Raw genomic sequence first — 16,493 nt, 5'->3', positions numbered from 1 at the left:
TTTATATTCAAATCCGCTCGTATTATAACACGTGAAATAGAATCTAAAAATTTACTCAAATACAAGGATACAACAATTTAGCACTTCGCTCATGAAAGAAACTTATACATTTGCAGACGCAGGCATAGTCACATCGACTAGAGCGAATGTTCTCCCTCTAATGCATCTGGGTTCGAATCCCTTGCTCATTCACCCTACGAAGCCATAAATTTCTTCTAGTGGGGCAACGTAAAACAACTAAGAAAACATTATTATAGTATGGTTATACGCAATATGATATTAATGATGATTTCAAATGATGATGTATTACAATTCCAATGTTACAAATATTTCAATATAGCATTGGAAATTGGCAAAGTAATGAGAAAAATATAAGTACATGATAGGCGGAAGACGGTTTTTTCGGTTTGAATGACAGAACAAAAGCACTATTGCTCATATAATATAATATTTGATATGGAGTATAAGTGGAATGAATGTATGTTGGATATTAGATACATATATTTTCTTCAAAGATAACCGTGTATATTATATAATTGTAGTCTGCAACTAAACAAACGAATTACTTGAGCGGGGGCATCTGACCCAGTGAGCCTTCATTGGCTCCGTCCATGCTTCCTCAGCTCATCCTCTACATCAACTGCATCACCAATAAATTCAAGTGGCATATCAAAAACATCGGTTATAACTGGCTCAAAATTGGATGGACTGTGGAGGCTGGAGCAGCCGAAGGAAGCATGGCTTCGCCGCAGGTCTTCGTGCTGTTATGGACTTGTATGAAGCTGCATTACCATTTTAAGGCCGCCACAAGGTTTTCTGGGCGCATAAGATACCCTCCTTTCCCTGAGCAAAAGTCATCCGGATCTCCCAATGCATACTCTTCAACATTCCCTCCAGCGGTTCCAGTACCTCAACTTTCTCGCGTATAATTGCCCAGCCTCCAGGCCGTAACAAGCGATCCATCTCAACAACGATTGATACAGGCTGCTTACACCTGCAAAGTAGTATTCCGGAAGTAAAAGATATGTGTATAGTTTACAAAATCGAAACTTTATCAGCAAGCAACAGAAACTCACCTGTTCTTAAGCCGTGAAAACAGATGATCAACATGCAAAAGATCATATGATCTGGGATAAGTACCGAAGGACTCACACCAGTCGTGGTAGGTTCCAACAAGGCCGCGTTCAAAAATGAAAGGAAGTGTATCAGGCGCATGGACAGGGACCACATTCATCACCCAAACCTTTTGTTGAGTGAGAGCTGCAGCAAATCTGCATAAAAGCATTGCAATTCAACTTATCAATCAACTTCGACGCGTTTCTGTTGAATAGAAAAGAAAGTGCAAGGTTCTTTTCAAATTTTTGACATACCCTCCATAGATGGCTTTCATGTCCATTACATTTCGAATTTTTGACCAGTCGATACCTAGTCCTGTGAGATAGGATCTATCAACAATAGCTTTCCAGTGCTTGGTGTCTGCATCCAAGTTAACTTTATCACTCAACCAGTCAGGATACCTCTCGAGCCTTTGGGGCCATTCATCTGGCCACTCCGTGCCATGCTGCTCAATGGCAGATGGAATGGGGTGCAAGCAAGTCTTCACGGGAACATACCTGTTAAGGGACACATAACGCTAACTGGTCCTAAATAGAGAACAAAATCATTGAAAAGCAGTCTTCCGTGCGCAGACAATTAACATACTGATTCCATTCAAAAAATTAACAAACGACAAATGGAATATCGATGGATATATAATGATAGAAAACCTGGAAGAGATGAATATTGTACAGCAAGTTGATTTAAGCTTACCAGGCTGCATCTGGGTTTTCATTTTCCTTGCACAAAGGCGGATATTTCTTCCTCCTCAGCTCATATATATCATTCGAGTCTGGCTTCTGGTATATTTTGACACCCACGTCACTGACTTCATCAGTTTTATGAGCCAGAATATTCCAACAGATAGATGCGGTCAATTTAGTCATGGCTGGAAGAGAAGAAAAAAATGCTACATGTTATCGAATTATTCAGCACAAGCAACTCACGGTAAAATCATACGATCCCGTAAAGCAAACAAATCTTAGATACACTAAGAGTTAGCAGCATAGGGCAAACCTTCTTCATCTTCAAAGCTGTCATGTTTAGTTGACAAGACAAAGTATCCGCCTGGCCTTAAAATCCTATTCATCTCTAGAAGATGCTTACCCCCTGATAAAGAAAGAATATCACAAAGGTGTGACTTAAAGTCGGATTTGAAAGTTCAAGAAGAAAAAATGACGAATGAAAGGTGGGAAGAAATTGACTAAAACCATGTGAATGCCAAGGTATGGTGCAACCGCCACAGTGAACAGCATCAAAAACACTACTGGGGAAAGGCAGTCTTCTATTTCGAAAAGGGCTAACAAAAGCAGGCAAACCACGCTCGAGGGCAACTTGAGCTAGGTCAACTAGGTCATCTTTCAAACCCAATGCCAATGTTAATACATCCTTATCAACGAGAGAAGCCCCAAAGGCAGAATCTGTACATCCAATATCCAGCACCACACGGATATTCTTTCCCCACTCGATGTCTGGTACCATCTATCAAACAAAATAAAAAATTTAACTTCTTTTTATGGTAAGACTGACAGCATTTACTATTAGGAGATAACTAGCATATACATGCACATCAGTATATGTATATGGTGAAGTTTAATTGCCATCTGTAAGTAGCCATCAGTTTCAAAACTCCGCATCTCTCACAATAGTAGGATGCAAAAGAACAGTCGACATAAAGCAATTAGACTCCTTATCCAGGAAATATGAGATTTTCAAAGGTTTACCACTAATTTCATATATAAAAACACATGTTCGAAAGAGAAAATCGTCTGTCTACCCAAATAATCATGTCTAAACTTTATCAATTCATTTCAGGTTGGAATAAAAGAGGCATCGTACAGATTCTCATATTCAATTAAGAGTAAAAGTCACACCTCTTCAATGGACTCAAGATAGTGAAGAATTCCGCCCTTCAACTCAGACTGGTTTTGGGGGAACGTCAGATATTCTCCAGACTCCATCACCCAACTATGTTCCTTGACGAATGCAGCAAGTTTCGGATGCTCCACATTCTTGTACAATATCTACAAAACACGAAAATTACGAAAACAAAACATCAAAATGATTATTTTTCCTCACAAAGTACTACAATTGAATGCAAGAAAAACATATGAAACTCCAAGCATATATACCTTCTCTTTGCTCTCAGGCCAGGGGACCGGAAGGCCATATCCATCGCGGGGAAGAGGTACAAGACACATAGGTTCCGCTTTCGGGCAACTCCTCTCCGTATGCCTATACTGCAGCCTTCCAGATACAACTTCCATATCAATACAAGGAATGTAATTGTGCTTGCTCCTTGTGCTACATTGTTTCCAACTATAATGTGCTTTTGGATCAAACAATGGACCCTTCATCTTATACCTCTTCTTTCCCTTTTTTTCGGATTCACCACCGTCATCGTCCAGCTTCACCTCCTCGGATTCCTGATCCGCCGTCTCCATCAAATTATCCCCCTCTCCTCCTGCTTCCCCATTACCTTCACCTTCATCACTCAAAGCTTCTTCCTTTCCATCCACTACCTCCTTTTCTTCATCTCCATCTTCCTTTTCGTTCTCTGAATCTTCGCTCTCGGATTCCTCAGTTACATTTTTAACCTTCGTCACACTCTCCGGTAACTTTTTCTTTCCCTTCCCCTTCTTCCCATTTACCACTTTCTTCTCCTTCTTCTCGGACTTATGCTCATGGACAGGTGACCTCACAGCAGACCCAGTAGCCCTTTTCTCCTCCCCACCATTACTAGCAGCTTGTTGGGTCCCATCGGGAGTGCTCGCCCGGGTGCTCCGTGATCCAGGCGGCGCCACAATGTTATCGAAGCTTTCGATTCGGGTGGTGACAGAGGAGGGCGAAGAAAACATCGACCAGGCGAATATAAAGCAGAGGCCCAAGATTGCCGCCGCCGCCATTTTTATACAGAACCCACCTGGCAGTTTTGCTTTGCGGCCCAACCGAGCTAACCGAGCCACTGCCACTGCCATCTCTCTCTCTCTCTCTCTCTCCCTCTAAAAAACACCTCCCCGACAGATGAACTTTGAAGAAAGTAAACTAAAGCAACTACAAATCTGGAGACCCCCAATGCAAAACCGCGCCAAAATTGGATAAAATATCGAAATTGAAAGACAGAAGTGGGATTTTACTAAAAAGGAAATCTTCAACAAATCTGGAGCGGGAGATGAGACAGATCCGTGGGAATGTTTCTGAAAATGGAAAGAGAGATGAAACTGCGAGTACCCAAATGGGAAAATCACCGTCTGGATCGAAGTGTTTCAAAGAATTTATAACCAAGATCATGAAAAATCGAGAGGAAAGTTTGATTTTTTTATTTTTTTTTCCGATGAGCTGGGAAATTATAAGACGAACTTCAACTGGGTATGTTTAGTGGCACCGACCCGATTTAAATTAGGAGCAGGTTTTTCAGACAATTAATATTAAAAAAAAAAAAAAAAAAAGTTGATCAGCTGGGGACATGAGCAGAGAGGTAGTAACTTTTGAAAAATACATTGAAAAATGGTGGATTTATGTAGGATTGAGGTAGTTATGTTGTCGTGTCGGGGCGTTGCTGATAAGGTGGTCGTGTCAGTCACCTCAGAGGCTGGAAGAAGGAAGGTTGGAATTTATCTGCACTTTGCGGCGACCGCCATTGATGGAAAAAGGACCGTCATGAGAAAGTTTCGGGTTTATGTCGTCCGGGTACGCCATGGATGCGTACTGCTCACAATAGCTAACCAATACATGTACTAAGAAGACTTTGACTTTACCGTCTAATATTTGAATACGGTCACGCATTGGGATCCATTATTTCACGACGATTCAAACTCTGTTTACGGCTAATTTAATATCTAATCTAACAGAATCAATGGTTTGACAAAAAAAATATGATAATATAAAATAGTCATTAAAACTTTTTGGTAACGATCTTTAAACAATTTTCATTATCGAAAAGATTGTTCATATCTGGATATTTATTTCATCACTGAGAGCATTGTGAAAGAGAAAATGAGGGACTGATATGGTTACTTGCCTATAAGGCTATGAAAAAAAAGTGCAGTAAAATTATTTTGCGTTTAATTTACTATATTGCCTAAAACTTATATTTTGATTATTATTATTTTTTGTTGATAAGATTAATGTGATCTTTCACCCACTTTTAATTGAGAAATAAAGTTTTATTAATAGGCAGTTTAGATTATAAACACATGAAGTGATTATATATGCGTTTCCGTATCTTATCTTTAGAAATGTAAAATACAGTTACCAATTGATCATGTTAGTTTTAGTTTTGCCAAAAATACAAGGAATGGTTTTCGCTATTCAACTTTAGGTCTTAATTGTTGAAGAATACAAGAATCTCACATCAGAAAATTGACAAAATAAAACAATTGGGTGGTTCTACTTCTACCGATCGATAACTCGATGCAAAGTGTTGGGAGTTTATGGCCAAAACTTGACGTTACGAACCCGGGAAAGGGTGCTTACCAAACACACACAAAATCAAAAAATGGTTGGTTCCACACCTTTCATTAATATCCTTTTCGGTAACACTTCATGTAGCAATGGACTTTACAGTCTCCAAAGAGAGTTGTCTTAGTGGATTTTCATCAAACATGTAGGTTAATTTTAGGTAAGTTTTTAACTTAAATATCGATTTTGTGCATCTAAATTTCATTCATACCAAGAACATACGACCAAACTCACCGATCTCTCGACGCGTCATCTTCAGAACCTTGATGAGCTGCGGTATGCGAGTCCGTTGGCATCACGCCTTACCAGAGTCTTGATGTTGAGTGGAACCCAAATCTGATGGCACTGACGCTGATGTTAGCAGTGGGGCGTTGGTGACAGATGACCATTCTCTGGAAGGATCGGCTGAGTTCGAGTCAGAAGGCTTTTCCTGAGATGCATGCATATTGACCTTAATCCTGCATATCCAAGAAATATTATCATCTTTCCGTCCAAAGTACATGTTTCAGCAATTCTGGTTGTCCTTGCTCTCAAGACGAACCCATACCACAGCATGGCACCGATGATTTAAGAGGAAAAGGCGTCGTGCTAATATGTGTAGGTGAAAATCACTCAAATCTTACCTGTTGTGGATGTTGACATACTCATCTGTTTCGTCCAATATCTCTTCCTGGCATAAGCAGAGATTTACCATTTGGATCAATACGTGCAGCAATTAATATTTACAAAAATCCAGTATCCAGATAATACCGCAACTTTCGTAAGAAAATGCAGAAGCAGATTCAATTACTTATTTGTATAATCATGATCATTACCTGAAGAAGTTCTTCAATGACATCCTCCATGGAAATTACTCCTACAACCTCTTCATTGTCTGGGAAAACTGGAATGGGACCGTTCTCAATGTCCAGAATGCAATGTGAACAGCCTCTGTGTCGTTTCTTAAAAGCGGGAGTAGCTGATGGGATTTTCTTCGTTTGTTGACCTCCGTCACCATTGTCCAAAGCACTCTGAGCATTGTTTGAACCCACTTTTTCATCTGGAATTTAACAAGAACACTAATTATGTAGTTCAAGGGAACGACATACGAAAAAGTGGCAGTGGTTGAAGAACTCAGGAAAAGCACATACATTGAGAAATCATGCAGCCAAAAGCTCAATTAATCATCAATCACATAGGACACGCAGAACAAGTCAAACGTAACATTACATTATGTGTACAAAAAGAAATGTCATGAAACGATCAAATACGAAATTTGAGATTTGATTTTGAACCTCAAACTGAAATTAAGCCAAAACGGCAACATACTTTTGTAGCTGCTACGAATATACACACCTTTCTTGAATGATGCCCCAGATTCGCCTGCTTGCTTCTTACAGTCATCCTTAAACACGGGTGTTTCACCATCTTTGCCATTCTTTAGTGCATCCTTTTTCCCACTTATATCCTTATAGACAACAGCAATGTGACTGTGACCTTTCTGAAATTCATTTAGAATATCATACAGAGGCATGTCTTCCGAAACCCTGTGGGGCAAATGAAAAGGCCAGTCTAGAATAATCATGCTCAAGCCCAATAAAAGAAGAATACGTAGACAGTGAAATGACCTATCTTAGGAGTGCAAATTCTCAAAATTACATAAGCTCATGTCTTGTATCGGCAATAAAAACCAAAATATAATGAGGTACTTCCATACCGAGGAATTTTTCGTATCATCAGTTTTCTTAAAGTAACTCCATCTTCTGGATCAACCATCAAGAGATTCTTAACCTGCACTTATACGAGATTGAACTGATAAGTTTTCAGACAGCATCACTCTTCATTTTTTGGTCAGACACGCAGCATCACTTCAACTTTGAAAAAAGTGTATAAAGAAAGCAAAAATGGAATTACCAGAACTAGACCAATTATATTTCCGGGCTTCCCAGCATAAACTGGAACTCTACTATGACCCATTGCCATTATTGCATTCAATGTGTCCCTGGAGAGAGAATACAGTGGCAGGTTTAAAAGGATGGAAGAACGCATAAGATATGATAGAGAGAACAAACTGAAGTCCGCAAACCCACAAAGTAAGAGGTGCATCCAGATCAAGGGAAAATGCATTTGATATGGGAGTCATGGCATCTTTTGCAGTCTTTTCAGTCAATTCAAGTGCCCCAGCAATGATGGTAGTCTCATCATGTGTTAAATCCCCGCCTTTCCCAGCCTAAGTAACAGATCATTTGCATATGCCATATTTAATCAGAGAACACAGGAAACCGGAGGACTTCCAGAGAGTTGAAAGTTCCTAACATATGCCACTAGCTACTAGCATAGTGCTCTAATGCGAGATTAGTAAAATATTATATACCTCATTTCCATGAAAATCCACAAAAGTCTTTAGTTCTGCTCTTCGTAAAAGGGCAGAATGTCCCTTACCCAACATATAATCCAAAACCTGCAGAGAGAACATATTTAGAACAAATAAAATGAAAATAGGAAAAAAATGCAATAAATGACAGAATATATGCAGCTAAGTCAAATAGTCAAGAAGCATCACACAACTTACAAACATCTAAAGTCATTGTAATCATTATGCAAGTTCACGTATTAACATCACCTTGCTAATGGGATACGAAATGGGGAGGAAAAGAACAAGAAGAACACGCACAAACGGGGCCATTGCCGCCCCAACAGTCAATCCAAAGCGAGTGCACACTGCTTGTGGCAATATCTGGAGTAGTAATGCATACAAAGAAACAAAAGTGAACGTCTTTTGTATGTTAAATTAGTTATTCAACACAAAATGCTCTTGCGAAAAACAACCCACCTCCCCAAACACCAGAATGAGAGTGACTGATATCACAATAGCCGCCCAAGGAGGCACAAGACTATCCAAAAACACCGGAAGAGCCTAATAATAAAAGAAACATCACCAATTTGTAAGAAAGCATTACTTTTAATCAAGGGAGTTTTAACGAAACACTCCCGTACTGTTCACTTATAACCAAAATACCACATTTTTACTTTTATCTGGTACTACACATTTATTTGTCTTTTTCATTCAAACTAAATTTTTTTTTTACTTTTCGTTAGTTTTCCTTTTAATCAATTGCCATGATAAAGCCACAAAATCACACAATTACCTCCATTGCTAACGCGTTTCCGATTAAAAGCGTGCAAAGTAACAGGTGCTGATTCTTCACCACCGGATAAATTTTAGCTGCGAAAATCGGAGCAGTTTAAAGCATTTAAACACAAGAAAATCTACTTCTTCTGTAAAATTCAACTATTCCTTTGACTTGGACTGCAATCAACTGAGTCATCTCGTAATTTAGCTTACTGTCCAGCATATCACAGATAAATTTCATAATTTCCAATCCAAAAACGAAATTTGAGTAAGTTTCAATTCAAAAACAGTTCTTAGAGCTCAGAATCCAGAGGATCACAGAAGGCCCAAAGCAATGAAATTTGAAATTTGAATTGCTGAGCTCCAAATTTCATAATTGCAAAAAAAAGATTAAAAAAAAAAAGAAGATGAATTTAAGAGGGAAAAAAGCTGACCGGCGTGCTTGCGATCCTGAGGTTGGCCGGACTTCATGAGGACCTCGAGGTCGACGAGGCCGAGGGACATGAGGCCGAGAGTGAGTCCGGCCATCAATCCGGCGAAGCAAACCAGGCCTATGATTATCAGCACGTAAATAAAGAACGTCGTCCCGCAGCAAGGCACCTTCGCCGCCATCTCCGTCGCTCGCTGGCTCAGTTCCTGGACAGTGGAGACCAAAATTTGTAGCCGTGGGCGTGCGCGTGGGCTTGTCTTTCTCGGACCTTTTGCGTTGGGTGTACTGGATCGCCTTTTGCCGGCTCAGTTCCCTCGATTTTATCACACCCATTTTACCGGAATTGGTAATATTTATTGACTTTCTTGCATTAAAACACTTGCTTTTAGCGGCACAGCAAGTCCCAATTATATTAACTTTGGAGGATAAATTGATAGTTTTTTTGTAAGAAAATATGTAAGTTAATTTTAAAGTTTAATTTAAACGTTAGATTCACAATTTATATAAAATATTAAAGGTTTATAGACGAAAAAAATAACGGTATTACATTCTAAAGTGTGTTAAGTGACTTAAATTGACGAAAAATTAGATGAAATAGCTTTGAATACAGTAGTAGGGAGGAAATTAGCAATTTTTAATGAATTTAGTGACTTATTTTACTGAAAAAAATTATTTAGTGACCTAATTTTCACTGAAGTGATAGTTCAGAGACTAAATCAGCACTTCACCCTAACATTTATATTTTTTTGAATGTGGTGCTAATGCTACACGTGGCATGTTTCAATTTGTTTGGTAATCTATTTGGTATTTTTTGCAAGAGAAATGCTAAGGAAATTCTCTCAACAATGAGATTGTTTCAGGATTCTTTGTCACCTCATATTTTTAGCACTGTTTAATAATAATGTCACAGAAATTGATGTAAATTGTGTGGTAGAGAATCCATAGACAGTCACACTTCAAGAGCATCTCCTTAGTATTTCTCTTTTTGTAGTTTTCTCTTTGAGCATTTTTATTTCTTTTTTATTTTGTAATGTGATACAGTAATTTAAACAGTCTATTTTTACAATGTTCAAATGACAAGCTTAACACATGTTCCAATTGTAATATTGACCGCTTTATTCACAATTATAATGCAAGTGGACAACACACATCGTATAATTATTAAACACACGTAACAGCGAGACGTTCTTATTAAAAAAAAAATCATGTTAGTATTGTGTTTGGTCCACATGGCCTCTGAAAAGTCAGATTTTACCCCGATACGCTTGCGTTTGCAAGCAGATCGATGATAATGGGTTGATTCCCGGAACAAGAATAAACACGTCAGCCGTTGATTCGGGGTATCTAGTTAGGTATATTTACAGAGAATATTTCATTAATTAATATTGGCGGCACCGCCACCACTTGTTTGGCTACGGCAGCGACGGTCCTCTCTATGCCACGACTCTCTCCTTTTTCCGGCCATCTCAAGTTCTTCACAATGTTTATTCGCATATGCTTTTCGCTGGGTGTGGACCTTTCACTCGTGGTGGTAATATAAAAGACAAAAATGAACCACAAAGCGACTTGTATTAGGAGGACCACATTCACACTTCATAAAAGGAATAAATAATCAGCATACGTGAGTTAAATCAATTAATCATACTTCTCGTAGTTAACAAATGTAAATTACGTCAATGAATCATGGTGATGTGTGGGCGTCCTCTTACACCTAAGTTTTAATCTGATTCTCATAACCATTTGACATGAGCTATGTCAATCGGTCATGGCAATGTGCTAGCTTCTTACATCCAAGTTTGAATCGGCTTCTCGTAATTCAGGTAGTTTAAAACATCATATTGTACACACAAAAATAATCAAAACAATCAAAGGCTTTATAATTGAATTTCCCCCTCAAACTGTCTTTAAGTCTTCATTTACCCCCTGAAACAATCAAGACTTTAAGGTTAAAGTCCACTTTCAGAGGGTAAATTGAGACATAGGGCTGGTTTGGTATTGTTGTGCTTTAAAAAAAATGTTTCTGTTGTACTGTGAGAATAAGCTTATTTTTTGTGCTTCATGTTTTTAGCTTTTTTCACCCAAAACTGTGAAAATAAACTGTTTTTAAGTGTTTACCAAACACATTTTTGAGCTCAGCTTTTTTTTATGCCAACTTTTTATAAAAGCACCTCAGTACCAAACCAGTACATAAAGACGGTTTCCGGAGCAGTTCAATTAATAAGCCAAACAATCAACCAAATTACAAAATAAAAAAAAATAAAAAAAATTTGTCTCAAAATTCCTACAGAAAAGTCAATTCATCTTAAGAAACGGGCATAACTTTTTACCTAGGAAAATATTGGTTTATGATCGCATGTGGTTAAGCTGAATCCTTGTCAAATATGGGCTGACGATGCCAGTTGTGTATGTCTGGTCCCGTCACTGTTCTCATGCTCCAACCAACATAAGAAACTACCACGGCAGATAAAACGTGCAACAGTGCTTCATTGACTTGGGGTTAAGTATCACCTTGAGAGGAGGGACTTTCCTCCACCCCTAGGATGCTAGCACGACGTTTCCAACCAATAATACAATGTCACATCCAAAAGTTATCCGCATTGTCCCAAGACCCCGTGGTGGCATCACGGATACAAGTCAGTCTTCCCGTGGGGGATAGAGGGTGAAAACTGATAGCCACTCAATTCGGGGCCTAACGCCAATTGCCTTCCCCCTTGTGCAACGCAAGCAAACACGTACCACGAAATGACGCCTTTGTCGTGTGCCCAACGAAAACCAAACAAATGAGTACTTGTTATAAAACCACTGGACTGCATTGGACTTCCCTCATTAGGAGCCAGGGTGCCCCTGTCGGATATCACTTCCTGGGAGCCACTGATACCAAATAATAACACAATGCCTGTAGACCAAAAACAGAAGGCTCATAAAATTGTGGTAGCCGTGGACTGCATTTGCAACCTTCCTTTTTTCTATAAAGGCCAATAAAAAAAAGGCGGGACGCGACTTATAAGCCATTTTCTCCAACCCTTATGGGTTTGTGTTGTGTGGCTCTCTTTTCTTATCCCTCTATCACCTGCTGCAGCCTAACGTTTTGAATCCCACCTCTATCTTCTGCTTGCATATAGCATATGTCATATGTTCTTCATTCCTTTCTATTAGTTTCCAAACTTCCGTCCACTTTAAAGGTGTTTCAGTGCAATATAAAGACCATGTCGAGTCAAGACAATGGCTCACCTGAGTTCCCTATGTGGCCGGAGTTCAAGCTTCCGGACTTGTTGTCCACAGACACCGTTCAACAGGTTCATGCAACCATTGAGAACGAATGGGATCCTCTTCAGCGGTCGGGTTGCCAGACGGCAGCTGGGAGAGCCTTGTGGAATCATGTCATTCATGACCCCCTGGCAGACATACTTGCAGGAGAGTCGTACCTTAAAAGTTTCCATGAGAAGATAAAGAAAGACTGCGTCAACAAGGCGCGAGAAATATCTGGTGTCATTCTCGCAGTTCGAACACTCTGGTTTGATTCAAAGCTTGAAGCAGCACTTCATTCGTTCAATGATGGAGAAGCACAAGTAGTTTTTCTTGGGGCAGGTTGGTAACTACCCTATCACAATATTTTGGTTACCAGCACTTTTTGAACCAATGCAGTGTATATCAAGGTGAACTTCGTGCCGGTGATGTATGATGTTGGGACATATTTGTGTAATACGTAGCTTTCAAGACTAGATGACTTGTTCATTTACATTGCTTTACCAGTCTACTGGATGAATTCCTGTAGAGTGAAACACAACTCCCGTAAAAAAACAAACGCTTTTTAGGAAAATTGATCCCCAACATGCAGCATCTGATTATGCACCAATGTAAACTACAGATCAGGAATTATTGGTCATGTATATGCATGTGCTAACTTTAGAAACCAGGGCAAACTTTTAGACCAGGTCCCAACCAAGTATACTAATTGTAGTTTATATAAAATTGTAGATAGAATATATATAGAAACTGAAATCTCTCGACTTTCACATGTACGGAAAGTAAATATTTAGCTTATGATGAAAATTGCACTTCTTTTGTAGGAATGGATGCAAGAGCTTACCGACTGAGTTGCTTGAAGGAAAGCAATGTGTTCGAAGTTGATTTTCCTGATGTCCTGCAAATAAAAGCCACTCTCCTGAAAGCAGCAATGGACTCTACAAACGATCACCAGTGTCTAATGATGACAGCAAAATCCATAACTAGAGTGGCGGCCGATATCAGAAGCAATAATTGGCTCGAAAAACTTCAAACATCCGGGTTTGTGCCGGAGAAGAACACGGTGTGGGTTCTGGAAGGCATCCTCTACTACTTAACCCACTCTGAGGCCACGCAAGTACTTGAAACCATAGCAGACAAGTGCTCGCTTACTCACACGGTGCTTCTGGCGGATTTTATGAACAAACCGTCAACCACACTTTCCAATTCCACCTTCCATTTCTACAGCGATTGGCCTGATCATCTCCTGCCATCTCTTGGCTTTTCTCATGTTAAACTTTCACAAATTGGTGATCCAGATGCTCATTTTGGACTCATGCACGATCCATTAAATCTGTTCAACAAGCTTCGCAGTTTGCCTAGGTCATTATATACCCACCCAGATGATGGAACACCATGTTGTCGCTTGTATTTGGTTGAGGCTTCTGGCTCACCGAATCAAACTATTCCCTAGATAGCCAGCAAATTTTTACTAAATATCTTCAATTAGCTGCACAGCTGTCAAGGTCAGTACACAACTTCGCTACTGCTTGGTGTAGCCATCTGAATCAAACTATTAGACGACTCCACATGGACCAACAGGTCATTATATCTGATACCACAAGTGTCAAACTCAAAATTTATGGCAGCATAGGAGTAGGCATTGATATTTGTAGATCTGTGAAGAAAAATATATTCCATTGAAATGAGAAACTCAAACAAATTTGAGATGTCTGAAATTTTCCAAGCAAGCCAGTACTTACATATGCAGTTTTTCAATCATGTTGAGCAAATTATCAACAACACCCACTGTCAACGGGTATGCAAATTAAGGAAAAAAGAAAAAAAAATCAAACAGTATAGCTTATAGAGTCGTGAACCGCATTCTCTGCATTTAGAAGTGTGCATTTTGCTTCACTTCAAGTCATCCACCTAGTTAATATCTGGAATGATTTGACCACTAGAGTTCATTAAATGACTAGGATTGACCTGAAATGTGACTAAACTATACATTTTTAAATATAAATATATGTGCGTGTGTGTGAATATATTTCAGATCCTTATCGTTCCAAAACCAAGAACAGAGCTACCTGGATGCCTTTCCATTAACAAAGAACGCAATGATATTGCCACAATGAGAAATTAAGAAGGCAATATGAAGACATTAAGAAAAAACTAGCATTGACTTCAATAACTTTGCTATTTATAAACATACAACTTAGAGGAGAAAAATGGACAAAATAAGGTTAAAGAGCATGACAGGGGACAGAAATCAAGACACAAGATAGACAAGAAAAAAGGAGAGGTTTCAAACCCACAATATACATGCATCTACAGAATTTCAAGCATGATATCCACTAGATAGCTTTTTCTGCAAGGAAAAAACTACAGATTGGTTAAGCTTCAAGGCAGTCCTTGATTCCCTGCTCAAATTTGTCTAGGGATGATATGGTATCCATGAGAGAATCTGCAACCTTCTTTCTGCAGCCAATAGAAAAACGTCAGATGGAAAAATGAATTGTTACTAACGTACAACTTGGTACCCTATTATGCGAAACAGGGTACTAAAAAAAATTCCTTCTCAGGATCAAGGGTGCGACAAAACTGAGAGTAAACAAATTTCTAAAGCTTTCAAGAAAATTCTCTCTTGTCCATGTTTACCTTTCAGCGGCAAATTGAACATCGGTCTCATTTACCAGACCATTAAGAGAAGTGAATGATCTGCAATATAACAAGTAAATATTACAACGATTGTATAGAGAAATATATTTCTCTACCATGAAATTATGTCAGACCTAAATGTACCTTATAAGATCATTTAGCAAAGACTCGGCTTCCAATTTTACAGGATCCTTATCACCAAGCAATGACGACGCATTCTTTACAACCAAACGGAATGTGCAAACCTGTGAAGTAAATGAGCTTAGTAATATGAGGTAAATTACCAAAAGCTCAACATCTCCATCATCCTACAACAAATTCTCCCAATGCCAACCAAATTGCAATAGGGTTCTACACATTCCTATGCATTAATTAAGATTAATAGCGGCTTAATTAACCTGATTAAATAAAAACAAAGAGAAATGAGCGAATTGCCGAACCTCAACACCCGTATTGGCTTGAAATGCAACAAACGAGTTCCTATCCTCTATAACACAATCCCTCGCAGCAGATCTAAACAATCTCTGAACCTCCTCCATCTCCTTGTTCGTATAATCCGAATCTGTAGCCGCTGTAAAATAAATCACATTAATCCAAATGAAATTGCACCAACACACACACATACATATACATACATATATATATATATATATATCTAGAGAGAGAGAGAGAGAGAGAGACTGAGTAATTGATGAGCCGCGACGAGGCTCTCACGGGAGGCATCAATCGGGGCCAAGAGGAACCTGGAGGCCTTCTTCTTCTGCTCGCGGAGCCAATCCTTTGGTCCTGCTGCGCAAATACCCAAAAAATTAGGGTTTCCAAGGCAAACAACTATAAATTAGAGGACTAAATCAAAATGGTGCGAGCTAGCTCACAAATGCCGAAGGAAAGTCCGGATGCCAGGCCGGGTCGGAAGAGTGAAGGGATGAGAGCGATGAGGGAGAGCAAAGCGACGTCTCTACGACTGCGTTTTGGCAGCTGAAGATTGGGGGAAGCGTGCGGATTTGAAATTAGGGTTTTTGATTTTGGAGGGAAGGATGAAATGGCGGTTACAGTGGATGAGGCCGAGCTGGAGATAAGGCGGCGCGAAGCAACTGCCATAGTTGTTGCGTTTCTGCTTTTCTTTTGCGACGACGTGTTGTGGTTGTGTGGGTGAGTCATCGATACACGACTTGACGTTTTGCTTTCCTCGTCACGCGGGACGCGATTTTGCATATCCGACGTGGCGGTGTGCTATTGGTCCGATTTTATTTGTGCTGTTAACGGACTTCAAGAGGAGTTTTTTTAGTTTAATGGGCGTTGGCTATGAGCATTTCGATGCTGTCATAATATAAGTGGTTAAATTTTTGGGTTTTTTTAATAAAGACTCCATAATTTGATGAAAACATCCTATAATTAAAATTGTTTGTACCATACTTAGGGTCTTTGTATTTAGATCTCGTATAAATACTCGGGGAACTCAAATGTAATTATGTAATAAAGGAAGGGACAAATATGTAATAAGTGAGG

General features: G+C 39.3%; 4 protein-coding genes and 1 long non-coding RNA gene across 6 annotated transcripts; 1 reads left to right on the top strand and 4 right to left on the bottom strand.

Annotated features, from left to right (window-relative positions):
* Nucleotides 1-248: 248 nt before the first annotated feature.
* On the bottom strand, nucleotides 249-4,918 carry LOC126631716 (probable methyltransferase PMT28). The gene is made up of 8 exons (XM_050301851.1): nucleotides 3,228-4,918; nucleotides 2,970-3,119; nucleotides 2,307-2,577; nucleotides 2,113-2,205; nucleotides 1,810-1,984; nucleotides 1,371-1,613; nucleotides 1,077-1,271; nucleotides 249-994 (listed from the first exon to the last, which is right to left on the bottom strand). The coding sequence occupies exons 1-8, from the start codon at nucleotides 4,071-4,073 to the stop codon at nucleotides 796-798; spliced, it is 2,172 nt and encodes a 723-aa protein (XP_050157808.1). The 5' UTR covers nucleotides 4,074-4,918; the 3' UTR covers nucleotides 249-795.
* Nucleotides 4,919-5,586: 668 nt separating this feature from the next.
* Nucleotides 5,587-9,401, bottom strand: LOC126631718 (DUF21 domain-containing protein At1g47330-like). Its single transcript, XM_050301854.1, has 12 exons — nucleotides 9,103-9,401; nucleotides 8,685-8,761; nucleotides 8,369-8,452; nucleotides 8,159-8,272; nucleotides 7,910-7,996; nucleotides 7,626-7,765; nucleotides 7,450-7,537; nucleotides 7,253-7,326; nucleotides 6,892-7,082; nucleotides 6,372-6,595; nucleotides 6,180-6,226; nucleotides 5,587-6,014 (listed from the first exon to the last, which is right to left on the bottom strand). The coding sequence occupies exons 1-12, from the start codon at nucleotides 9,278-9,280 to the stop codon at nucleotides 5,852-5,854; spliced, it is 1,467 nt and encodes a 488-aa protein (XP_050157811.1). The 5' UTR covers nucleotides 9,281-9,401; the 3' UTR covers nucleotides 5,587-5,851.
* A 1,881-nt stretch (nucleotides 9,402-11,282) lies between these two features.
* LOC126632836 (uncharacterized) lies at nucleotides 11,283-13,338 on the bottom strand. Its single transcript, XR_007626844.1, has 3 exons — nucleotides 13,189-13,338; nucleotides 12,330-12,867; nucleotides 11,283-11,994 (listed from the first exon to the last, which is right to left on the bottom strand). It is a non-coding gene; the product is annotated as an uncharacterized LOC126632836 (long non-coding RNA).
* Nucleotides 11,963-14,062, top strand: LOC126632834 (uncharacterized). Its single transcript, XM_050303329.1, has 2 exons — nucleotides 11,963-12,686; nucleotides 13,169-14,062. The coding sequence occupies exons 1-2, from the start codon at nucleotides 12,224-12,226 to the stop codon at nucleotides 13,795-13,797; spliced, it is 1,092 nt and encodes a 363-aa protein (XP_050159286.1). The 5' UTR covers nucleotides 11,963-12,223; the 3' UTR covers nucleotides 13,798-14,062.
* Nucleotides 13,855-16,145, bottom strand: LOC126632835 (uncharacterized). Of its 2 annotated transcripts, XR_007626843.1 has the most exons (7): nucleotides 15,860-16,145; nucleotides 15,666-15,773; nucleotides 15,425-15,555; nucleotides 15,129-15,229; nucleotides 14,985-15,044; nucleotides 14,642-14,804; nucleotides 13,855-14,001 (listed from the first exon to the last, which is right to left on the bottom strand). XR_007626843.1 is itself a non-coding variant. In XM_050303330.1 (6 exons), exons 1-6 carry the CDS (start codon nucleotides 16,143-16,145, stop codon nucleotides 14,720-14,722), a joined length of 771 nt encoding a protein of 256 aa, XP_050159287.1. In that variant the 3' UTR covers nucleotides 14,488-14,719. The 2 variants fall into 2 exon arrangements, 1 of the variants encoding a protein (XP_050159287.1); XM_050303330.1 differs by lacking the exon at nucleotides 13,855-14,001 and having other exon boundaries at nucleotides 14,488-14,804.
* Between the last annotated feature and the right edge of the window lie 348 nt (nucleotides 16,146-16,493).

The sequence above is a fragment of the Malus sylvestris genome, chromosome 8 (genome assembly GCF_916048215.2).
Source record: "Malus sylvestris chromosome 8, drMalSylv7.2, whole genome shotgun sequence".
NCBI lineage: Eukaryota > Viridiplantae > Streptophyta > Magnoliopsida > Rosales > Rosaceae > Malus > Malus sylvestris.
The sequence above is the reverse complement of the archived record's forward strand: the minus strand, read 5'-3'. Positions and strand labels throughout refer to the sequence as shown.

Coding starts and splice junctions, on each gene's coding strand:
- LOC126631718 (XM_050301854.1), bottom strand. CDS start 9,280: ATGGCGGCGAAGGTGCCTTGCTGCGGGACGACGTTCTTTATTTACGTG. Junction 8,273..8,368: donor TCATTCTGGTGTTTGGGGAG/GTGGGTTGTTTT, acceptor TTACTACTCCAG/ATATTGCCACAAGCAGTGTG. Junction 6,227..6,371: donor TCATTGAAGAACTTCTTCAG/GTAATGATCATG, acceptor TGCTTATGCCAG/GAAGAGATATTGGACGAAAC.
- LOC126631716 (XM_050301851.1), bottom strand. CDS start 4,073: ATGGCAGTGGCAGTGGCTCGGTTAGCTCGGTTGGGCCGCAAAGCAAAA. Junction 3,120..3,227: donor GGCCTGAGAGCAAAGAGAAG/GTATATATGCTT, acceptor CGTGTTTTGTAG/ATATTGTACAAGAATGTGGA. Junction 1,985..2,112: donor CAGCTTTGAAGATGAAGAAG/GTTTGCCCTATG, acceptor CTTCTCTTCCAG/CCATGACTAAATTGACCGCA.
- LOC126632834 (XM_050303329.1), top strand. CDS start 12,224: ATGTCATATGTTCTTCATTCCTTTCTATTAGTTTCCAAACTTCCGTCC. Junction 12,687..13,168: donor AGTAGTTTTTCTTGGGGCAG/GTTGGTAACTAC, acceptor CTTCTTTTGTAG/GAATGGATGCAAGAGCTTAC.
- LOC126632835 (XM_050303330.1), bottom strand. CDS start 16,145: ATGACTCACCCACACAACCACAACACGTCGTCGCAAAAGAAAAGCAGA. Junction 15,230..15,424: donor AAGCCAATACGGGTGTTGAG/GTTCGGCAATTC, acceptor TTTACTTCACAG/GTTTGCACATTCCGTTTGGT. Junction 15,045..15,128: donor TTGCTAAATGATCTTATAAG/GTACATTTAGGT, acceptor GTTATATTGCAG/ATCATTCACTTCTCTTAATG.